This window comes from Salvelinus namaycush, chromosome 34 (genome assembly GCF_016432855.1).
Source record: "Salvelinus namaycush isolate Seneca chromosome 34, SaNama_1.0, whole genome shotgun sequence".
In the NCBI taxonomy this organism is placed as follows: Eukaryota; Metazoa; Chordata; class Actinopteri; order Salmoniformes; family Salmonidae; genus Salvelinus; species Salvelinus namaycush.
Window position 1 is genome coordinate 30088787 of NC_052340.1, and position 20400 is coordinate 30109186.

At 45.7% G+C, this 20400-nt stretch overlaps 1 protein-coding gene across 1 annotated transcript; it reads right to left on the bottom strand.

The window, feature by feature from the left end:
• Window positions 1-4120: 4120 nt before the first annotated feature.
• LOC120028477 (protein FAM131A-like) lies at window positions 4121-17218 on the bottom strand. The gene is made up of 6 exons (XM_038973682.1): window positions 17128-17218; window positions 16742-16924; window positions 5537-5668; window positions 4781-4791; window positions 4430-4729; window positions 4121-4369 (listed from the first exon to the last, which is right to left on the bottom strand). The coding sequence occupies exons 1-6, from the start codon at window positions 17195-17197 to the stop codon at window positions 4121-4123; spliced, it is 945 nt and encodes a 314-aa protein (XP_038829610.1). The 5' UTR covers window positions 17198-17218.
• Window positions 17219-20400: the final 3182 nt, after the last annotated feature.

Below are 20400 nucleotides of genomic sequence, written 5' to 3' on the forward strand. Positions count from 1 at the left end.
CATACCATGGAATTCTAGACAATTCTGCGCTTCCAACTTTGTGCAACAGTTTGGGGAAGGCCCTTTCTTGTTTCCATACATAAATGATTTGTTGAGATCGGTGTGGAAGAACTTGACTGAGCCCTGACCTCAACACCATCGAACACCTTTGGGAGGAATTGGAACGCCAACTGCGAGCCAGGCCTAATCGCCCAACATCAGTACCCGACCTCACTAATGCTTGTGGCTGAATGGAAGCAAGTCCCCGCAGCAATGTTCAACATCTTGTGGAAAGCCTTCCCAGAAGAGCAGAGGCCGTTATAACGGCAAAGGGGGGACCAACTCCATATTAATACCCCTGATTTTAGAATGAAATGTTAACGTAGTGTATCGCCTCCTCCCACTCGCCACTGCCACTGTCTGACAGGGGCGCTCTCCCGGCCATGTCTATCACACACAAAGTCTGTGATATGTGCCCAATGTCAGTACTGGCCTAGAGCAACAGGCCACCCACAGAACATGTTGCCACTCTCGCCAATCTCTCACTTTACACTCGCACACACACGCCTCCCTTTAAAATCCATCTGTGCCACACTAGGAATGGGACGCTCATTCCCATTGGCTGACGCAGTATAAATCATAGTACATTCATCCAATCACAGGACAGTGGCACCACCCACCTCTTACAGCAACCACCATCAGCTTTTTGGGGCAGTTTACCTCAAAAGACTCGCATTAGGACAGAAGGAGAGACAGGAACGATAAAGAGACACATAGCAGGAGAGGATAAAATAAAGAGAGATATACATCTCCCATTGCTCTACGTGTCCATCAGTTGTTTTTCATCATCGCTGGCTAATTGCCTGTCGGCAAAGGTAGCACTCAGCCCTGCCGTCCCCCAGTTACATAAGAGAGGGCTCCTGTGAATAAGGATAGGGGGAGGGAGGAAGGGAGGGAGAGAGAGAAGAAGGGACAGAAGAAGATGGAAACAGACTGAGGGTGAAAGTGGGAGACAGGAGATGCGGAAGACAAAGGGACAGAGACAGAAAGGAGAAGGGGACGAGGAAGGGGAGAGAAAATGAGACAGATGGAGACAGAGGGAGAGTGTATGTGACAGCTGTGTGTGAACGAGATGCCCGGAACCAAGGTGCCAGTCACACACCACCAGGGGGACACTTTCAGTGAGTGTGCCGTGCAGCCAGACTGGGAGGGGGACAGAGAACAATGCAACACACGTCATTGCATCAGGACAAAATCACAACCTTGCCCCAGACGCAAACATCCCCTCTCTGTAATGTCAGTGAAAGGACAGTGACACAGTGTCCCTCCAACTAGACAATACTCAAACCCTCCAATCATCTAAACACCAGGACAAGCTGGAAACAGATGTAACAGGATCTAACCTTACACAACTCTAGTTTGACTTTTAACCCTTGACCTTGTCAAAGAAGAGGTCCAATACCATATGAGCAACTTCGTACAGCTGTAATAAAGGCAGAAAGACAAACATTAGTAACTCGATGAACTTAAAAGAACAGTGAGCAGAGCACTAAGTAAGAAACTCGTACTCCAAACAGTCTCATCAACCATGATAAATGGATGCACAGTACACTGCATTAGAATCAGAAAGCATTACAAGATGCATTCTAGAAAAAACACCCAGCTGTCAAAGTGTCTTTCTACATATTGTCAATAGTTCTGTGTAGAACCATAATGTAAATGTCTGCATGTTGTGGATGTCAAGTGGATCTATGGCTCTGGCTCAATGGTGGGTTAGCATTTGTCATTGGACAGAATGAATGGAACTGACCTGACCGTATGACCAATCAGAGGTCAAAGGTTATAAATGAAGGCACAGCCGTAATGGTTTCCCCTGAGTTGAATTTGTGTCTCAGACTCTTTCAATCCACCAGTTGTTAGTGTCATCATCAAATAATTCAGTTGTTTCATTTCAAATCATGTTGCTAAAATGTATGATACCACCTCTACTTTTAATCATCTCTCTGGCAGAAAGTCTAAAACACATTTTTAGTTTCCAAAAAGGGAGAACGGTGATTGGTCTGTTGATGTCCTTTCCAAAAGCATCATGTAGGCCAAGCTTTTTACCTTCAGTCAGAACATTGCTATACTAAAACACTGTTTAAAGGGAATCGTTGCATTAGGGTTTTTTGGAGCGGACGCACAAATGCAAGCTAGTTGACTGTGTAATATTTTACCATGCACACACACACTAGGGCTTTCATGAACAATCAGTGAAGAGTTGAAGAGGTGAGCTGAGCACTAATTCTGTGCTTTAATCGTGAATACATTTCCCTACACACACACACTCTGAGAAAGAGGATGAATGAGCAGTGGCTCGCTGTTTATGGGCGGGATATACTGACGCTCTGAACCAATGGGACTTCCTGAGTTGTATGAGTGACAGTCCCTCTGACCGAACCAATTTAAGGTTCCTCAGATCACCATGCCAATGGAATGATTTCGATATATTTACAAAAAATGCCCTTTTCCTGACATCCTTTGAAAAAGAATGGAAAGAGAATTAACTTTGAATGTTGCTTTAGGAGCAGCTATGAACAGGAAAGAAAGAAGTCCGAAATAATTACAAAGAAAAGGAAACTTTTCCATTGAGGATCATGACAATAACAAACCGTATCACAGTATCCTCTTTCAAAATTAAATAAACCTTTTTTTGTTCATATTTGTATTTTTTTTCCCGGTATACTATATCACACAGTGATAACAAAGAAAGGAGAAATCTACAGCCACGTTAGCTTCGTGCAAATACCACATACACTGGCACGCCGCATAGGCAAAGATTAAAGAAAGACAACGCATACAAAAATATAGAAAATCTCCAATGCAACTCAACACCTTCTCACTGAAACTAGGTTCCTGTCTTTGTACAACAATTTCTCCACCAAACAATATCTCTTTCATCAAAGGGTCACTTCTGGAACATTCTATTTGTGTTTTTGTCTTCGTAGTTTTTTAAGAGAACCATTGGTATTAAGAATTCCATTTAGGAAACCATAGAACCAAAAACAAAATCTGGTAACTATAGTATGTCATTATGACGGTTAGTCATAATGATATTCAGAATAATTATAATAACAACATGTTGAATGATAGAAAACTAGTACAATAAAAGCATATCATTTCTGTCATAATCATTTGTGACAAATATTTTTTTGTTTTTAAAATACATATTTCCTGTCACTTTTAAGACATTCCAGCATTTGCTCATAACTGTTGGTGACAGGTTACATACGGTAGTTTGGCATACTCAGCAAGCCATGCCCAGAAGGATGCTAGGGGGTAGCGCTCCCCTTCTCAGACATTGCATGCATCATCCAATGGTTGCGTGCCACGTCATCGACTGTGCCGTCGGGCACCAGATTGGTATATCATATGTGGTTAGCTGATACGTAAAATACCTATCCAGGCATTGTAAGATCTGGCATGCGTCAGCAACGCTTGGGCAGAGGAACGCACCCAACATCTCTTGCAAAGGAGAGGAAGGGCTTCAGGTTTCAGGATGCAGTGGAACCTGTCCACCAATGGGATATACTGTATCTGGTTGGGGGCAGAGGAAGGGAGGGGTTATACAGAACAGCCCAAACTACAAAACCGACGTGCTCAAGACCAGGTCAGCACACAAGTTCAGTTCAGCACTTGCAAACACATGCAGAGATATTTCAGAGTTTTAAGGGTCAGTCTTTTTCCTGTCAGTTGTGTCCCTTTTATTTTTTAGCAGTCACTCGCTTTCTTGTTGTGGGTGGCTGGAGCACTGAACCCCACTGGCCAATCTGTGGGCTTCTTACTGAAACCACAGACCAATCGTTGGGCTTGTTACTGAAGCCTGTGACAGCCAGTCCTGCTCTCCTGCTTCACATTGATAGAAAAGATTGTTTGGACGCCTCAAGACAAAAATATATTGATACATATCAAATGGTCAAGGGGGCAGGCGGGTAGGGGATCGACATGATGCGATGACGCCAAGACAGAGAGGTTACACTGCAGTAAGAGTTCAAGTCATGAAAAAAACATGCAGACAGGTTTAGACATGTCAGAGGCCATGGGAGGGACGGAGAGATGGAGGGATGAACAATTGATGAAACAAAAATCAATGACAGGGCAGTCATTGGTTTCTCTGCTCTCTCTCCCTATCCTCCTCCTCCTTTTCCTCCTCTTCATCCTCGTCCAGAGACACCACCCCGGAGGAGGCTACATCTGAGACCTTCCTGTGGGTGGCATAGTCAGGTGGGTACACCTCGCGCTCTCCTTCTCCCTGGCCCACGGTGCCCTCATAGTCTTTGCAGGGCGTACCTTCGTCTTCCCCGGGCGACAGATAGGTCTCGGAGTAGGTCACAGAGTAGCAAGGTGACTCCTCCCCCCCCGGCCGGCTCCTCCCACCCCTCAGGTTGTTGAAGTCCCCTCCCCCTCTAACCCCCTGCCCCACCCTCTGGAGGCGGGCCAACAGCAGCTCCTCCCCCCCTTGCAGGGCTGAGAGGATCTTGGCAGCCAGCTCGGCGGTGTTACCGTGGTTGTTGCCGCAGTGATGGGTGAGATCTCGCAGTAAGGGGTGTTGCTCGTCCAGGCTGCAGAGGCTGGAGCAGAGGGTGTCTGTGGAGGTGGGGGAGGGCCTGTCTCCCCCCTCTCCTCCTCCTGCCCCCTCACAGCACGGCCCCCGCAGACCCAGGTGCTGACACACCTGACTTTGAAGAATGTCCCTCAGGTAAGGAGGCACCTCTGGATACAGAGAAGGGGGAGAAGAGAGACAGTAAGTATACTGAATGACCCTGCTAATGTCTGACCATGCCTGACGAGGTCAGGTCACGTAGTCAGGAAAAACTATGATCTCTACTGATGAGAGAGCAATGTATTGTTATGGAATTATAGCAGATGTATTATTTAATGAAACTAACTTATCAGGCTAAATCTGGAAAGGGTGAAGGTTATACCATTCAAGTTGATCTTAGATCTGTGCCTTTGGGGCAACTTTTCAGCCATATACTGTAGTGTTACGGAATAAAATATGTCATACTAAATTAAAATAAATGACATTATCAAGCAAAACAAAGCAGTCATATTTGGTGCAGTGGAGTAAGCAATCAGCCTAAAAGCATTGGCATCCCCACACACAACCCTACATATATACACGCACGCAGCCAACAAACTGTCTGCAGCAAAATAATCTAATTAAACTTGCAGGAGGGATATCAAATTTCACCGGGGACCAACTTTTTTTGTGAGCGGATGAAAGTAGGGCACTGGGACAATAAGAGTTACAGACAGCCTCGTCACCACACAGACAGAGGAGACAGAGAGAGGTGGGGGGGTTGGGGGGAAAGGATGTGCAGGGCCTGGAGGGTAAAAAGCAAGGTAGGAATAAATGAAGATATGAGAAAGGAGGACTATGCACTCTTCAGTGAAACTCCAGTTGTAATAGGGTAGCATTGGCTCAAATTGGGAAGTTGAGATATTTCTAAAGTTGGTATCTTTAGAAGTTTTTGGAGGAGGTCTGATTATGATAGTGTGTGTAGGTGTACAGTACCTGTGCTTTGTGTTGTGGGCTCGTTGGCGGGAATGAAGTCCTCATCATACGAGTCGTCATTAGAGTCATCTCCATCCACAGACGACCAGGCTCTCAGCTTAGCCTCCGCTATGGCAAACTGCTCCGCCACACCTTGACACACACATAGGTTAGACGTCAATATCACAAACATTCAATACACACACACACACATCGAGCCCCATCATTGAGTTCCCATGATGATGCCGGCAAATGATTTTTGATTGACAGGTATTTTCTGTGGAAGACAGAGTATATTGATAGACTGACATCACATCAAGGTTCTAAACCGGATAGGTCATAGGTCATACAAACATATAGACATGTTACCTGGATATATATGCAAACACTGGAAATAATTCACACTTACAAAACACCGGTACAGTGGCTTGCAAAAGTATTCACCCTCCTTGGCATTTTTCCTATTTTGTTGCCTTACAACCTGGAATTAAAATGGATTTGTTGGGGGTTTGTATAATTTGATTTACACAACATGCCTACCACTTTGAAGATGCAAAATATTTTTTCTTGTGAAACAAACAAAAAATAAGACAAAAAAACCTGAAAACTTGACCATGCATAACTATTCACCCCCCGAAAGTCAATACTTTGTAGAGCCACCTTTTGCAGCAATTACAGCTGTAAGTCTCTTGGGGTATGTCTCTATAAGCTTGGCAGATCTAGCCACTGGGATTTTTGCCCATTCTTCAAGGCAAAACTGCTCCAGCTCCAAGTTGGATGGGTTCCGCTGGTGTACAGCAATCTTTAAGTCATACCACAGATTCTCAATTCGATTGAGGTATGAGCTTTGACTAGGCCATTCCAAGACATTTAAATGTTTCCCCTTAAACCACTCGAGTGTTGCTTTAGCAGTATGCTTAGGGTCATTGTCCAGCTGGAAGGTGAACTTCTGTCCCAGTCTCAAATCTCTGTAAGACAAACAGGTTTCCCTCAAGAATTTCCCTGTATTTAGCGACATCCTTCAATTCTGAACAGTTTCCCAGTCCATGCCGATGAAAAACATTCCCACAGCATGATGCTGCCACCTCCATGCTTCACTGTGGGGATTGTGTTCTCGGGGTGATAAGAGGTGTTTGCGCCAGACATAGCATTTTCCTTGATGGCCAAAAAGCTCAATTTTAGTCTCATCTGACCAGAGTGCCTTCATGCCTTTTGGCAAACACCAAACGTGTTTGCTTATTTTTTTTTTAAGCAATGGCTTTTTTCTGGCCACTCTTCCGTAAAGCCCAGCTCTGTGGAGTGTATGGCTTAAAGTGGTCCTATGGACAGATACTCCAATCTCCACTGTGGAGCTTTGCAGCTCCTTCAGGGTTATCTTTGGTCTCTTTGTTGCCTCTCTGACTAATGCCCTCCTTGCCTGGTCTGTGAGTTTTGGTGGGCGGCCCTCTCTTGGCAGGTTTGTTGTGGTGCCATATTTTTTTTAATTTTTTAATAATGGATTCAAATGGTACTCTGTGGATCAACCCTGATCTGTACTTCTCCACAACGTTGTCCCTGACCTGTTTGGAGAGCTCCTTGGTCTTCGTGGTGCCTCTTGCTTGGTGGTAGCCCTTGCTTAGTGGTGTTGCAGACTCTGGGGCCTTTCAGAACAGCTGTATATATACTGAGATCAGGTGACAGACCATGTGACACTTTTTTAACTAATTATGTGACTTCTGAAGATAATTGGTTGCACCAGATCTTATTTAGGGGCTTCATAGCAAATGGGGTGAATACATATGCACGTACTAAAGATATTTTGTGCATTTCACTTCACTAATTTGGACTATTTTGTGTATGTCCATTACATAAGATCCAAATAAAAATCTATTTAAATTACAGGTTGTAATGCATCAAACTAGGAAAAACACCAATGGGGATGAATACTTTTTCAAGGCACTGTATGTACAGTCTGTCACACAAAATATACAATCAGAAATGAGAGAGATGTCTCAGATCTGTATGTCACACAAACGGCAGGTAGCCCAGCGGGGTGGCAGGTTGCCCAGCGGGGTGGCAGGTTGCATAGCGGTTAGAGCCTTGGGCCAGTAACTGAATGGTCACTAGTTTGAATCCTCGCACAGACAAGGTGAGAAATCTGCTGATGTGCCCTTGAACAAGGCAATTAACCCTAATAGTTGATAATGACCACTCTCCGAGGGTGTCTCAGGGAGAGTTGAGATATGCAAAAAAACACATTTCCAATTCACACGTGTATTAATACACACTTGTACATAAAATAGGACAAATATAAAATAAAATCATAGTTTATTTGTCACGTGTGCCGAATACAACAGGTGTAGACCTAACAGTGAAATGCTTACTTACAGGCTCTAACCAATAGTGCAAAAAAGGTATTAGGTGAACAATAGGTAGGTAAAGAAATAAAACAACAGTAAAACAGATTTTAAACTGATTTTAAACTGTTTAATGAAAGGGAACCCAATTCCTTTCAAAGTTAACTAAGTCATTGGCCTGCCCTTACTCACTGAAACAGGAATGGAAGAGCTGTTACCATTCAAATAAATGTTTCTGTCGAACATGTATCCCACCTTCATTACCTACTTGGGCCCTGCAGCCCACGTTGGCTTGCCGATCTTACAACTCAGCGAGCTTGCAAGCACAGCTTTTGAGGCATCAAAAGTTCAAGAGCCCTGACCACTCGGTTTTGACGTTTGACCAGGAGCACTCACTCCAGTTAGAGGGTGCATTATCAGGTATTGGAGCGTTGAGAGATGACGCACAACTACAGTTTCTACCACGAAACCATGATTCCAATAACCTCCGCGGTCGAAATAACTGTAAAGTACGTCGCCATCAAAACGACTACCGCTACAATTGACCTGTTCGCTACGTTCCTTGTCCCAACCCACAAAAAGTGTCAGAGCACAAAGGTAAAAAAGGGTTCGAAGGGACGATCAAAACGTAGACCAATGTTCTCCAGAAGTTCCACTACGTGAAGAACTAAAGCGAGAACAATTTGAGAAAAGGGTAAAAGATACGTCACTAGGTCTAGACGGGGAATTACCGGACACCAGGTCCGCAGGAATTAACACCCATAGCAAGGACGTTAAAAATGTATCCCGCTCTCATTCGAGACCCTATCCAGGGCTCGCTTGATCAAGAAACAAGCCCACGGGCTTTGTCTATAGACTCTGATACAAATGTTGCGAAGAAAAAGGTCAAACACTTTTTTAAAGCCAAGCTCACTCAAAATCTGAAAAGTCAATCTGTTTCCACCTTGAACAGAAGTGACACATCACGTCGTTGCGAACGACCACTCCACTTTGTGGGGAATATGTCCACTAACCACGAATCTAAACGCCCATACCTGGAAACAGTCCTGGAGGACTGCTTAACTTGTCATGCGCTAATCGATTTGAGCCCGACAATATCACTCATCTCTCAAACATTGTTCGATGATCTCAAAAGGGCTTTGAAGCCAACTAAACGTTGGTTAAAAGGTGAACAATGCGACACTACACTTCGAGGGGTCACTCAGACTACCTCGCCTCTCACATTGAGAGTCATGCTGAAACTACACTTCCAGGACGTATTGGTCGTTCACCCTGTGTATGTTACCAGCCTCGAAACTGTACCCCTGCTACTTGGAGCAGACTTTATGGATCGGTTACTCCCATTGATGGATTGGAAAACCAACCAGGTATGGTCACAGGCCACAGTGCCTTCTCCACTGACCACACTGTCTTCCCCTAACGCTAGCTGCAACGCAGTCATTCACGAGGGGTATCTGTCGAAAGCACCCCTTGGGAAAAAGACGTTTAGAAACCTCTTGGTGCCGAATTCGATCCAAGGAGATATTACGATATCTCGACACATTCCATCAGCCAACCTGATTGACCATTCTTTTCATGATTTCGAGCCAGCTGTCTCTGTGAATAAGCAACTCCCTCCTCCTTGCAGTCGTGCAATACGGTAGTTGAGATGAACTTCCCTTGCCCTTCGGACACTTCCGCAAGTACTGCGGCCATCTCAGCAAGAAAAACATTGATGCGCAGAGTATACTCTGCTTCCGATGATAAACCTTCCGCTTTGTGGGGGACTGTCACCCCTTACAATGACACTAATGGCGTCAGTCCAGCAACTGACCCGATGACTCCCACTGGTGAAACACTTTGCGATATCACAGACCGATATCCTCGTCTCAGTTCGCAGGTACTGAAGAGGTTGCCACACGTGTACGCGTGGTGATTGACAGGCCTCTACTGCCACTGAGCGTTTTGAAGCACAAACCCCAGGAGATTTGTTTGAAAGGATTCAGCTATTCTCGTAACAACGTGGCCACTGACAACTCGTACATAGGGTCCGACCTTTTCGTTTGCGCCTCGGGTACCAACACCACCCGCTGGTGGGGGGTCCCGAGACACAAATGGGGGGAATAGTAGCCCAGACCCATGATGAGCCTCATCGAGGCCGGTGGGGGGGTCGAGACTACGGACAACACCGTACGAGGCCGCCAGAGCATAAATAAAATCTAGTTGTAAACTCCCCTATGAGAACAGTGAGGAGCAGACAGGCCCCTAGACGGGGATTATCTTAGAACACATCTAAGATAGTACTGAGGTATACCACACTGGTCGTAAAGGAAGTCCAGTGGACTTGTCCACCTCCAAAACAAATGGCAACAATAATCATTCCTTGCCATGTGTAGGTTCAACTACAATACAACTAGTAAAATGCTCCAATCATGTGTTCCGGTAGAATAATATTTCAGAACAATTCGATAAGATAACTGGTCCCCTTGAGTACCAGTACCAATACCAGCAACAGTCAGTCCAGCTACAATCAGTAAGAAGGTTAGAGATCTAACCAATCAAATTACCCTTGACAACAGCGACATAGTAGTTAGGAGTCACTCAGAGTGCAACACGGGGAAGGGAATCTCCAGTGCACTCTTCCAATGGTTAACACACAGGCCACTAATAAATAGAATCCTCCATTCAGGAAGAAAATTATTAGAAGTCATGAACCATGATCACACCACGTATGACTGGTCCAATACGTAAAGAGTACTTCCGTCGTAAGGTTAGCTTCTCCGTGGATAGCATAGCTATGAAATAGACTTCTTCATACCTATCGCCACTACAATAGTGGAAGACACAGTGACTTGGAGTAAAACCACTACAGACTCCCTCGACACCAATTCTGACTGACCTCCAGGCATTGACCTGAAAATTACCTGACTACGTCAGACTCATTCTGAACAAGATGTAATCTGCCAGGATACTTGGTTTTCTTCCCTTGACATGCGCGCTTGTGTAAGCATAAACGCACCTGCACAACGGAACACCCAATTAGGATTTATGCTAGGATCACTTAAGGGTCCAAGCAAAATACCAGCCTTAGTAAAGTTGAACATTTACTTTGAGGCTTTTGACTCTACAGCACTCACCAGTTTTCTTCCCAGAAGTCCATAGGTCACCCTGTGGACTGCCCAAAACTAGTGCCTTTCAGCTGTAGACTTGTCATATAGTTATCAACTTAGGATAGTGCCTAAGCAACACACCAAGTAGGATAACCCTAGATATGGAATTAGAGACAATGCCATGATAGTCATTTTTGCAGAATATTGGACGTATATAGAATACAGTCCAATTAGAGGATTTTTGTGTGAGAACTATATTTTCTATATCTTCGAATGTAATTATATATATTTCATGAGTGTGTGTGTGCGTGCGTTGTTAACATCTGCCTAAGTTACTGCCCAGATCTTCCAGTCTGGACGACGATCAGACAACGGGTCTGGAACGGCGATCCCAAATCCGGACACCCACTGCCCATCCTTGTGGCGGCATGCCCTGCTGTCAGAGAGCCTACCAAGGTAAACCACCAGAGGGGGGGACCGCAACGGCGATCACCAACCAGGACATCCCCTGGCCCTTCCTGTGGTACTTTGCAGCTTCCAGGGAACCTACCAAGGTAAACCACTAGAGGGGACCGCAACGGCGATCACCAACCGGACATCAACTGCCCATCCTTGTGGTGGACTGCTCCGCTTTCAGAGAGCCTACCAAGTTCAACCACCAGAAGGGACTGCAACGAGGATCTACAAACAGGACATCACATGGTCATTCTTTTTTATGTTGATTTGTAACATGCAGGATAAACAAGATCCAAACCACTAGGGGGGAATGTCATGACGTTGCCCTCTTTGGGGATAGCGAGTACCATCCCCCTCTCTCTGCACCATCCCCCTCTCTCTCTCACCTCCTACCAACAGGCTCTGTTAGGCAGGTCATAAATTCCTTGAGGAGTTCTCTCCTCATGGCCAGAGTATAAGAGAGAGTGAGTTTTCACAGGAGAACAAAGGAACCTCTTCTCCAGCATAGAACTTGAGAATTGAACAATGTACATGTTTTGGAGAAGGTGTACACGGTCGGGGAAGAATCCAGCTACGACCGGTCCATTTCATTTAATGTTTGTGAAACTCATGAGAGACAATACAGCCAATACAGTCAGTTATGAGGCTTGCATCTAATTGTTGTATAACATGAATAAGTAAAGATGAAACTATTTGTGAATTTATGTAATGTGATTTTAAACTGTTTAATGAAAGGGAACCCAATTCCCTTTAAAGTTAACTAAGTCATTGGCCCGCCCCATGAGCACAGACATTGATCTGGCATCATGAGACAGCCTTTTTCTGCTCTTCCGAATATAACCCCCACCTTGGGAATTTATCTTCAGATCAGCTTACCTCGATAACCGAGAGGGCTAAGGTTTGAGTAGATTGCAGAATTCTTAACCATACCACGTGGTTAAACTCTGAGACTATCGATACCGACAGAATAAGAGCTACTCTTCGATACTAATTACTAGTCTGCAGCTAGAAATTATGTACCCGTGAATGCGAGGACCGACAACCGCCGAAACATCTATTCTATAACAACATTGCTGAATGTTACTCTGAACTATCCTTTCTAACCACGGCAGAGAGAGAGAGGGCGGACAAACTCTCCAACAGAAACAAACTTTCCAACAGAGATCACGACGACACACTGAGCGTAAATATATATATTGATTGCAATTATTCCCGAAAAAGTGAGCGTTCATGTGCAAAGGATTAGCATTTCAATTGTTATAATTATCAACTTTGTAGTGTGTTTGTTTTATCTTTCGCGCCCTTCTCAGTCCCTTTGTCTACCAATCCGCCATGCCGGTTTAGTCCACTAGGGCACATTCCCCTATCATTTCCTTGTGACTATATCTACTTGTTTGTTAGTGTGTGCATTTCTGTGATTATTTAGTTAGTTAATAAATAAATGATTGAGACAATTGATGTATGGATGACTCATAGTGAAGATTGGGTTCGTGCAGATAACCAACAATTTACGACGTTTGGAATGAGACTAACACGAGGTAAAGAATAATTAATTAATTAGAAGACTAATTGATCAGATATTAAAATATAACTTTGTAATCTGAATATTTTCCTTGGTGCCCCGGCTTCCTAGTTAATTACATTTACATGATTAAGTTAGTTTAATCACGTAATAATAATTACAGAGAATTTATTTGATAAAAATAAGTCTTCGGTTTAATGACGCCAAAGACACAACAAACCTTTATTTAACTAGGCAAGTCAGTTAAGATCAGTGCAGGTCTACAATTTTGTTTCTGGTGTCCTTTGACAGCTCTTTGGTCTTGGCCATAGTGGAGTTTGGAGTGTGACTGTTTGAGGTTGTGGACAGGTGTCTTTTATACTGATAACAAGTTCAAACAGGTGCCATTAATACAGGTAACGAGTGGAGGACAGAGGAGCCTCTTAAAGAAGAAGTTACAGGTCTGTGAGAGCCAGAAATCTTGCTTGTTTGTCGGTGACCAAATACTTATTTTCCACCATAATTTGCAAATAAATTCATAAAAAATACTACAATGTGATTTTCTGGATTTTTTTTCTCATTTTGTCTGTCATAGTTGAAGTGTACCTATGATGAAAATTACAGGCCTCTCTCATCTTCTTAAGTGGGAGAACTTGAACAATTGGTGGCTGACTAAATACTTTTTTGCCCCACTGTATAAGAAATCCCGTTATGCCCTCAGATGAACCATCAAACAGGCAAAGCATCCATACAGGACTAAGATTGAATCCTACTACACCGGCTACGACACTCGTCGGATGTGGCAGGGCTTGCAAACTATTATGGACTACAAAGGGAAAAGGGGAGCCTACCAGACTAACTAAATGCCTTTTATGCTCTCTTCAAGGCAAGCAACACAGAAGCATGCATGAGAGCACCAGCTGTTCCGGACGACTGTGTGATCACGCTTTCCGTAGCCGATGTGAGTAAGACCTTTAAACAGGTCAACATTCACAAGGCTGCGGGGCCAGACGGATTACCAGGACAGGTACTCAGAGCATGCGGGGACCATCTGGCAAGTGTCTTCAATTACATTTTCAACCTCTCCCTCTCCCGAGTCTGTAATACCTACATGTTTCAAGCAGACCACCATAGTTCCTGTGCTCAAGAATGCGAAGGTAACCTGCCTAAATGACTACCGCCCTGTAGCACTCACGTCGGTAGCCATGAAGTGCTTTGAAAGGATGGTCATTACTCACATCACCACCATCATCCCGGATACCCTAGACCCACTCCAATTCGCATACCGCCCCAACAGATTTACAAATGACGCAATCTCAATCGCACTCCACAGTACCTTTTCCCACCTGGACAAAAGGAACACCTATGTGAGGATGCTGTTCATTGACTACAGCTCAGCGTTCAACACCATAGTGCCCACAAAGCTCTACACTAAGCTCACGACTCCAACACCATCATTAGGTTTGCTGACGACACAACAGTGGTAGGCCTGATCACCAACAATGACTAGACAGCTTATAGGGAGGAGGTCAGAGACCTGGCAGTGTTGTGCCAGGACAACAACCTCTCCCTCAATGTGAGCAAGACAAAGTAGATGATTATGGACAACAGGAAAAGGAGGGCCAAACAGGCCCCAATTAACATTGACAAGGCTGTAGTGGAGCGATTGAGAGTTTCAAGTTCCTTGGTGTCCACATCACCAACAAACTATAAATGGTTCAAACACACCAAGACAGTCCTGAAGAGGGCAAGACAACACCAAATCCTCAAAAAGTTCTACAGCTGCATCATCGAGAGCATACTGACTGGTTGATTCACCGCCTGGTAAGGCAACTGCTTGGCATCTGACCGTAAGGCGCTACAGAGGGCAGTGCGTATGGCCCAGTATATCACTGGGGCCAAGCTTCCTGACATCCAGGACCTTTACACTAGACGGTGTCAGAGGAAGGCCCAAAAAATTGTCGAAGACTCCAGTCACCCAAGTCATAGACTGTTCTCTCTGCTACTGCACGGCAAGCAGTACCGGAGAGCCAAGTCTAGGTCCAAAAGGCTCTTTAACAGCTTCTACCACCAAGCCATAAGACTGGTGAACAATTAATAAAATGGCCACTGACCCCCCCCCCCCCCCCCCCCCCTTGTTTTTACACTGCTGCTACTCACTGTTTTTTATCTACGCATAGTCATTTTACCCCTACCTACATGTACAAATGACCTCGACTAACCTGTGCCCCGCACATTGGTCTCGGTACCGGTACCCACTGTATATAGATTCGTTATTGTTATGTAATCTTATTGTGTTACTTTTTATTGAATTTTTTACTTTAGTTTATTTAGTAAATATTTTATTAACTCTATTTCTTGAACTGCATTGTTGGTTAAGGGCTTATGAGTAAGCATTTCTCAGTAAGGTCTACTCCTGTTGTATTCAGCATATGTGAGAAATAACATTTGATTAGATTTTTTTCTCATTCTCTTTCTCCATCTTATGCACAACAAGGTTTACATCCATTCTGCATGTGTGTGTGTGTGTGTGTGTGTGTGTGTGTGTGTGTGTGTGTGTGTGTGTGTGTGTGTGTGTGTGTGTGTGTGTGTGTGTGTGTGTGTGTGTGCGCGCGCACCCGCACGCATGTGTATGCTATGGTCCTGCAGAGATTGGCTCCTCTCCCAGACCTGTTTAGACCAGCACACTCCCAGAACACGTTGATGGCCTCTACAGAGTAACCCCATGGAACTGTAGCCCTGCCAGCCCTGCACACACACACACAGTACAACCTTCTATACACACTGAAATAAGCTCCTCTTAGTATCGGTCAGGGCTGACAGCCAGACTCCTGCAGGGGATAACCACTATCCAGGATTGTGTGTGTGCGTGCATGTAGATGGAGATGTGTGTGTGTTGGCACGAGCTGGTCCATCAATAGCACAACCCCACCTGGACACAACCCCCTGGGTACCTCCCATTCAGCTGGCTTAATCTATCCTGAAACACACACACCATGTACAGTGCATACATAGTCAAAAACATTCCAACACATTTACCATTGTACCCTCTCCCATAATTGAAACTGAATCACTTCGACCAAACAGTCACAATTACACTCTCACATATACATACACAGCTACATTACATTCACTGTTTTTCACACAACCTGCAAAGTCACCCATGCCCAGCTAATATTCAGTGACGTAGATGACGTAGATGAGGAAGCATGTCAGCACTTTGACCAGAGTGGTGACAAAGTGGACAGGGGTACAGTGAAGATGTAAGAGGAAGTGAAGGACAAGTGAAATAACCTTGGGGTCAGCTGGAGGTGATCAGAAGGCGGTAGAAGTGTTTGCATGCCTGTACAGTATGTGTGTAAAGGGGGCATATTGGGTGATGGTCAGAGGAGAGGAGAAAAAAAGAGAGTAAAGGAAAAAATTAAAGGAGATGAGGGGCACAGAGAAAAGCGCTCAGTCACACCATCACTAGCCAGGAGCAGAACCTTACTGTGCAAATTAACCTTGAGAGGTTGCACTGCAGGGAGGGAGGGAGGGAGAATGGCGAGAGAGAGAGAGAGAGAGTGAAAGAGGAATGAGAGAAGGGGAACGAGGGACCTAGAGAATGGATAGAGAGACAGATGGAGACAAGGCAAAAGAGAGAGGAAGAGAGTGAAAGAGAGAGGCAGACAGGGACAGAGGACAAAAGAGTGGCATAGAAAGAAGGGAACAAAAAACGGAGAGAAATAAACATTTCACAACATTTTACTACCTCAAGTTATTGCTGTAAAAAACATTCTCAGTCAACTTACCTGTTAAAGTAAAACTAAATGATTGTAATGATAAACTGGGTAGGCCTACTGACCAGCAGCGAAGCGGGCCTCCTGTTCTCCCTCAGTGAGGTCAGAGTAGTTGTTGAAGTCAGACTCCAGAGCTGCGGGGGTGTCAGTGGGCTTACACCAGCCCTTCCACTCTATCAGGTGGGCCACCCTGCCCTGGGCCATGCCTGTGGGCCGTGTCACATGGTCCTTCATCGCCTGGGAGATGCCTAGATTTCAAAGATTAGAGGGCAACGGTCACATGCATGTAAAGTGTAAAGAGTATAGCATGCAGGATTTGTTGTGTGTGTGTGTGTGTGCGTGCGTGCGTGCGTGCGTGCGTGCGTGCGTGCGTGCGTGCGTGCGTGCGTGCGTGCGTGCGTGCGTGCGTGCGTGCGTGCGTGCGTGCGTGCGTACACAAGCTCGTATTTACCATGTAATGAAGATCTGGCTAACGCCGCAATCTCTTGAATGGTAAGTGCTCTTCTCGATTTTGGTAACATTTCAACGGTGTCTTCAACATTTACCTGTGAAGGAAAAAACACCCATTATTAAAGGATGACTCATACACTACATTAATGATGACAAGCAGTGGAGGCCATTATACAGATGTACTGTACATGCTATGACTACCAAGAAATCCTTTCAAACTGATCTAAAAGAGCACTCATGTTTTCAAGGCAGAGAAAATACCTCTGTTTGCATTGCTTTTACACTCACATGCACACTGCATGAAAGATATGAAGGGCCATTGCAAGATTATTAGGACAGAAATATAGAACAACCCCTCTACGCTCTACTCTACCCCCTTGGTCTGGTCTGTCCATCCTCTCTACTCTACCCCCTTGGTCTGGTCTGTCCATCCTCTCTACTCTACCCCCTTGGTCTGGTCTGTCCATCCTCTCTACTCTACCCCCTTGGTCTGGTCTGTCCATCCTCTCTACTCTACCCCCTTGGTCTGGTCTGTCCATCCTCTCTACTCTACCCCCTTGGTCTGGTCTGTCCATCCTCTCTACTCTACCCCCTTGGTCTGGTCTGTCCATCCTCTCTACTCTACCCCCTTGGTCTGGTCTGTCCATCCTCTCTACTCTACCCCCTTGGTCTGGTCTGTCCATCCTCTCTACTCTACCCCCTTGGTCTGGTCTGTCCATCCTCTCTACTCTACCCCCTTGGTCTGGTCTGTCCATCCTCTCTACTCTACCCCCTTGGTCTGGTCTGTCCATCCTCTCTACTCTACCCCCTTGGTCTGGTCTGTCCATCCTCTCTACTCTACCCCCTTGGTCTGGTCTGTCCATCCTCTCTACTCTACCCCCTTGGTCTGGTCTGTCCATCCTCTCTACTCTACTTTACTGACTTTATTGTCCCCATGGGGAAATTTTGTTGCAGTGTCATGTACACATTTAAAGTGGTGTTTAAATAACAAAACAAATTGACAAAACATTAGCCTGCTGGCCTTACTGGGTGGATAGGAACATTCGCCAGCTGGCCTTACTGGGTCTATAGGAACATTAGCCTGCTGGCCTTACTGGGTGGATAGGAACATTAGCCTGCTGGCCTTACTGGGTCTATAGGAACATTAGCCTGCTGGTCTTACTGAGTCTATAGGAACATTAGCCTGCTGGTCTTACTGGGTCTATAGGAACATTAGCCTGCTGGCCTTACTGGGTGGATAGGAACATTAGCCTGCTGGCCTTACTGAGTCTATAGGAACATTAGCCTGCTGGCCTTACTGAGTGGATAGGAACATTAGCCTGCTGGTCTTACTGGGTGGATAGGAACATTAGCCTGCTGGCCTTACTGGGTGGATAGGAACATTAGCCTGCTGGCCTTACTGGGTGGATAGGAACATTAGCCTGCTGGCCTTACTGAGTCTATAGGAACATTAGCCTGCTGGCCTTACTGGGTCGATAGGAACATTAGCCTGCTGGCCTCACTGGGTCGATAGGAACATTAGCCTGCTGGACTTACTGGGTCTATAGGAACATTAGACTGCTGGTCTTACTGAGTCTATAGGAACATTAGCCTGCTGGTCTTACTGGGTCTATAGGAACATTAGCCTGCTGGCCTTACTGGGTCTATAGGAACATTAGACTGCTGGTCTTACTGAGTCTATAGGAACATTAGACTGCTGGCCTTACTGAGTGGATAGGAACATTAGCCTGCTGGCCTTACTGAGTGGATAGGAACATTAGCCTGCTGGTCTTACTGGGTGGATAGGAACATTAGCCTGCTGGCCTTACTGGGCGGATAGGAACATTAGCCTGCTGGCCTTACTGGGTGGATAGGAACATTCGCCAGCTGGCCTTACTGGGTCTATAGGAACATTAGCCTGCTGGCCTTACTGGGTGGATAGGAACATTAGCCTGCTGGCCTTACTGGGTCTATAGGAACATTAGCCTGCTGGTCTTACTGAGTCTATAGGAACATTAGCCTGCTGGTCTTACTGGGTCTATAGGAACATTAGCCTGCTGGCCTTACTGGGTGGATAGGAACATTAGCCTGCTGGCCTTACTGAGTCTATAGGAACATTAGCCTGCTGGCCTTACTGAGTGGATAGGAACATTAGCCTGCTGGTCTTACTGGGTGGATAGGAACATTAGCCTGCTGGCCTTACTGGGTGGATAGGAACATTAGCCTGCTGGCCTTACTGGGTGGATAGGAACATTAGCCTGCTGGCCTTACTGGGTCTATAGGAACATTAGACTGCTGGTCTTACTGAGTCTATAGGAACATTAGACTGCTGGCCTTACTGAGTGGATAGGAACATTAGCCTGCTGGCCTTACTGAGTGGATAGGAACATTAGCCTGCTGGCCTTACTGAGTGGATAGGAACATTAGCCTGCTGGCCTTACTGGGTGGATAGGAACATTCGCCAGCTGGCCTTACTGGGTGGATAGGAACATTAGCCTGCTGGCCTTACTGGGTCTATAGGAACATTAGCCTGCTGGCCTTACTGGGTGGATAGGAACATTAGCCTGCTGGCCTTACTGGGTCTATAGGAACATTAGCCTGCTGGCCTTACTGGGTGGATAGGAACATTAGCCTGCTGGCCTTACTGGGCGGATAGGAACATTAGCCTGCTGGCCTTACTGGGTGGATAGGAACATTAGCCTGCTGGTCTTACTGAGTGGATAGGAACATTAGCCTGCTGGACTTACTGGGTGGATAGGAACATTAGCCTGCTGGTCTTACTGGGTGGATAGGAACATTAGCCTGCTGGCCTTACTGGGTCTATAGGAACATTAGCCTGCTGGCCTTACTGGGTGGATAGGAACATTAGCCTGCTGGCCTTACTGGGTCTATAGGAACATTAGCCTGCTGGCCTTACTGGGCGGATAGGAACATTAGCCTGCTGGCCTTACTGAGTGGATAGGAACATTAGCCTGCTGGCCTTACTGAGTCTATAGGAACATTAGCCTGCTGGCCTTACTGGGTGGATAGGAACATTAGCCTGCTGGCCTTACTGAGTGGATAGGAACATTAGCCTGCTGGCCTTACTGGGTGGATAGGAACATTAGCCTGCTGGCCTTACTGGGTCTATAGGAACATTAGCCTGCTGGCCTTACTGAGTGGATAGGAACATTAGCCTGCTGGCCTTACTGGGTCTATAGGAACATTAGCCTGCTGGCCTTACTGGGTGGATAGGAACATTAGCCTGCTGGCCTTACTGGGTCTATAGGAACATTAGCCTGCTGGCCTTACTGGG

Bases quoted from the DNA above. Each gene is read 5' to 3' on its own strand.
- LOC120028477 (XM_038973682.1), bottom strand. From the start codon at position 17,197: ATGTTACCAAAATCGAGAAGAGCACTTACCATTCAAGAGATTGCGGCG. The intron at 16,925-17,127 runs GTAAATACGAGC...TTTGAAATCTAG, and splicing joins AGCCAGATCTTCATTACATG to GCATCTCCCAGGCGATGAAG. The intron at 5,669-16,741 runs GTCAGTAGGCCT...GTGTGTGTCAAG, and splicing joins GGAGGCCCGCTTCGCTGCTG to GTGTGGCGGAGCAGTTTGCC.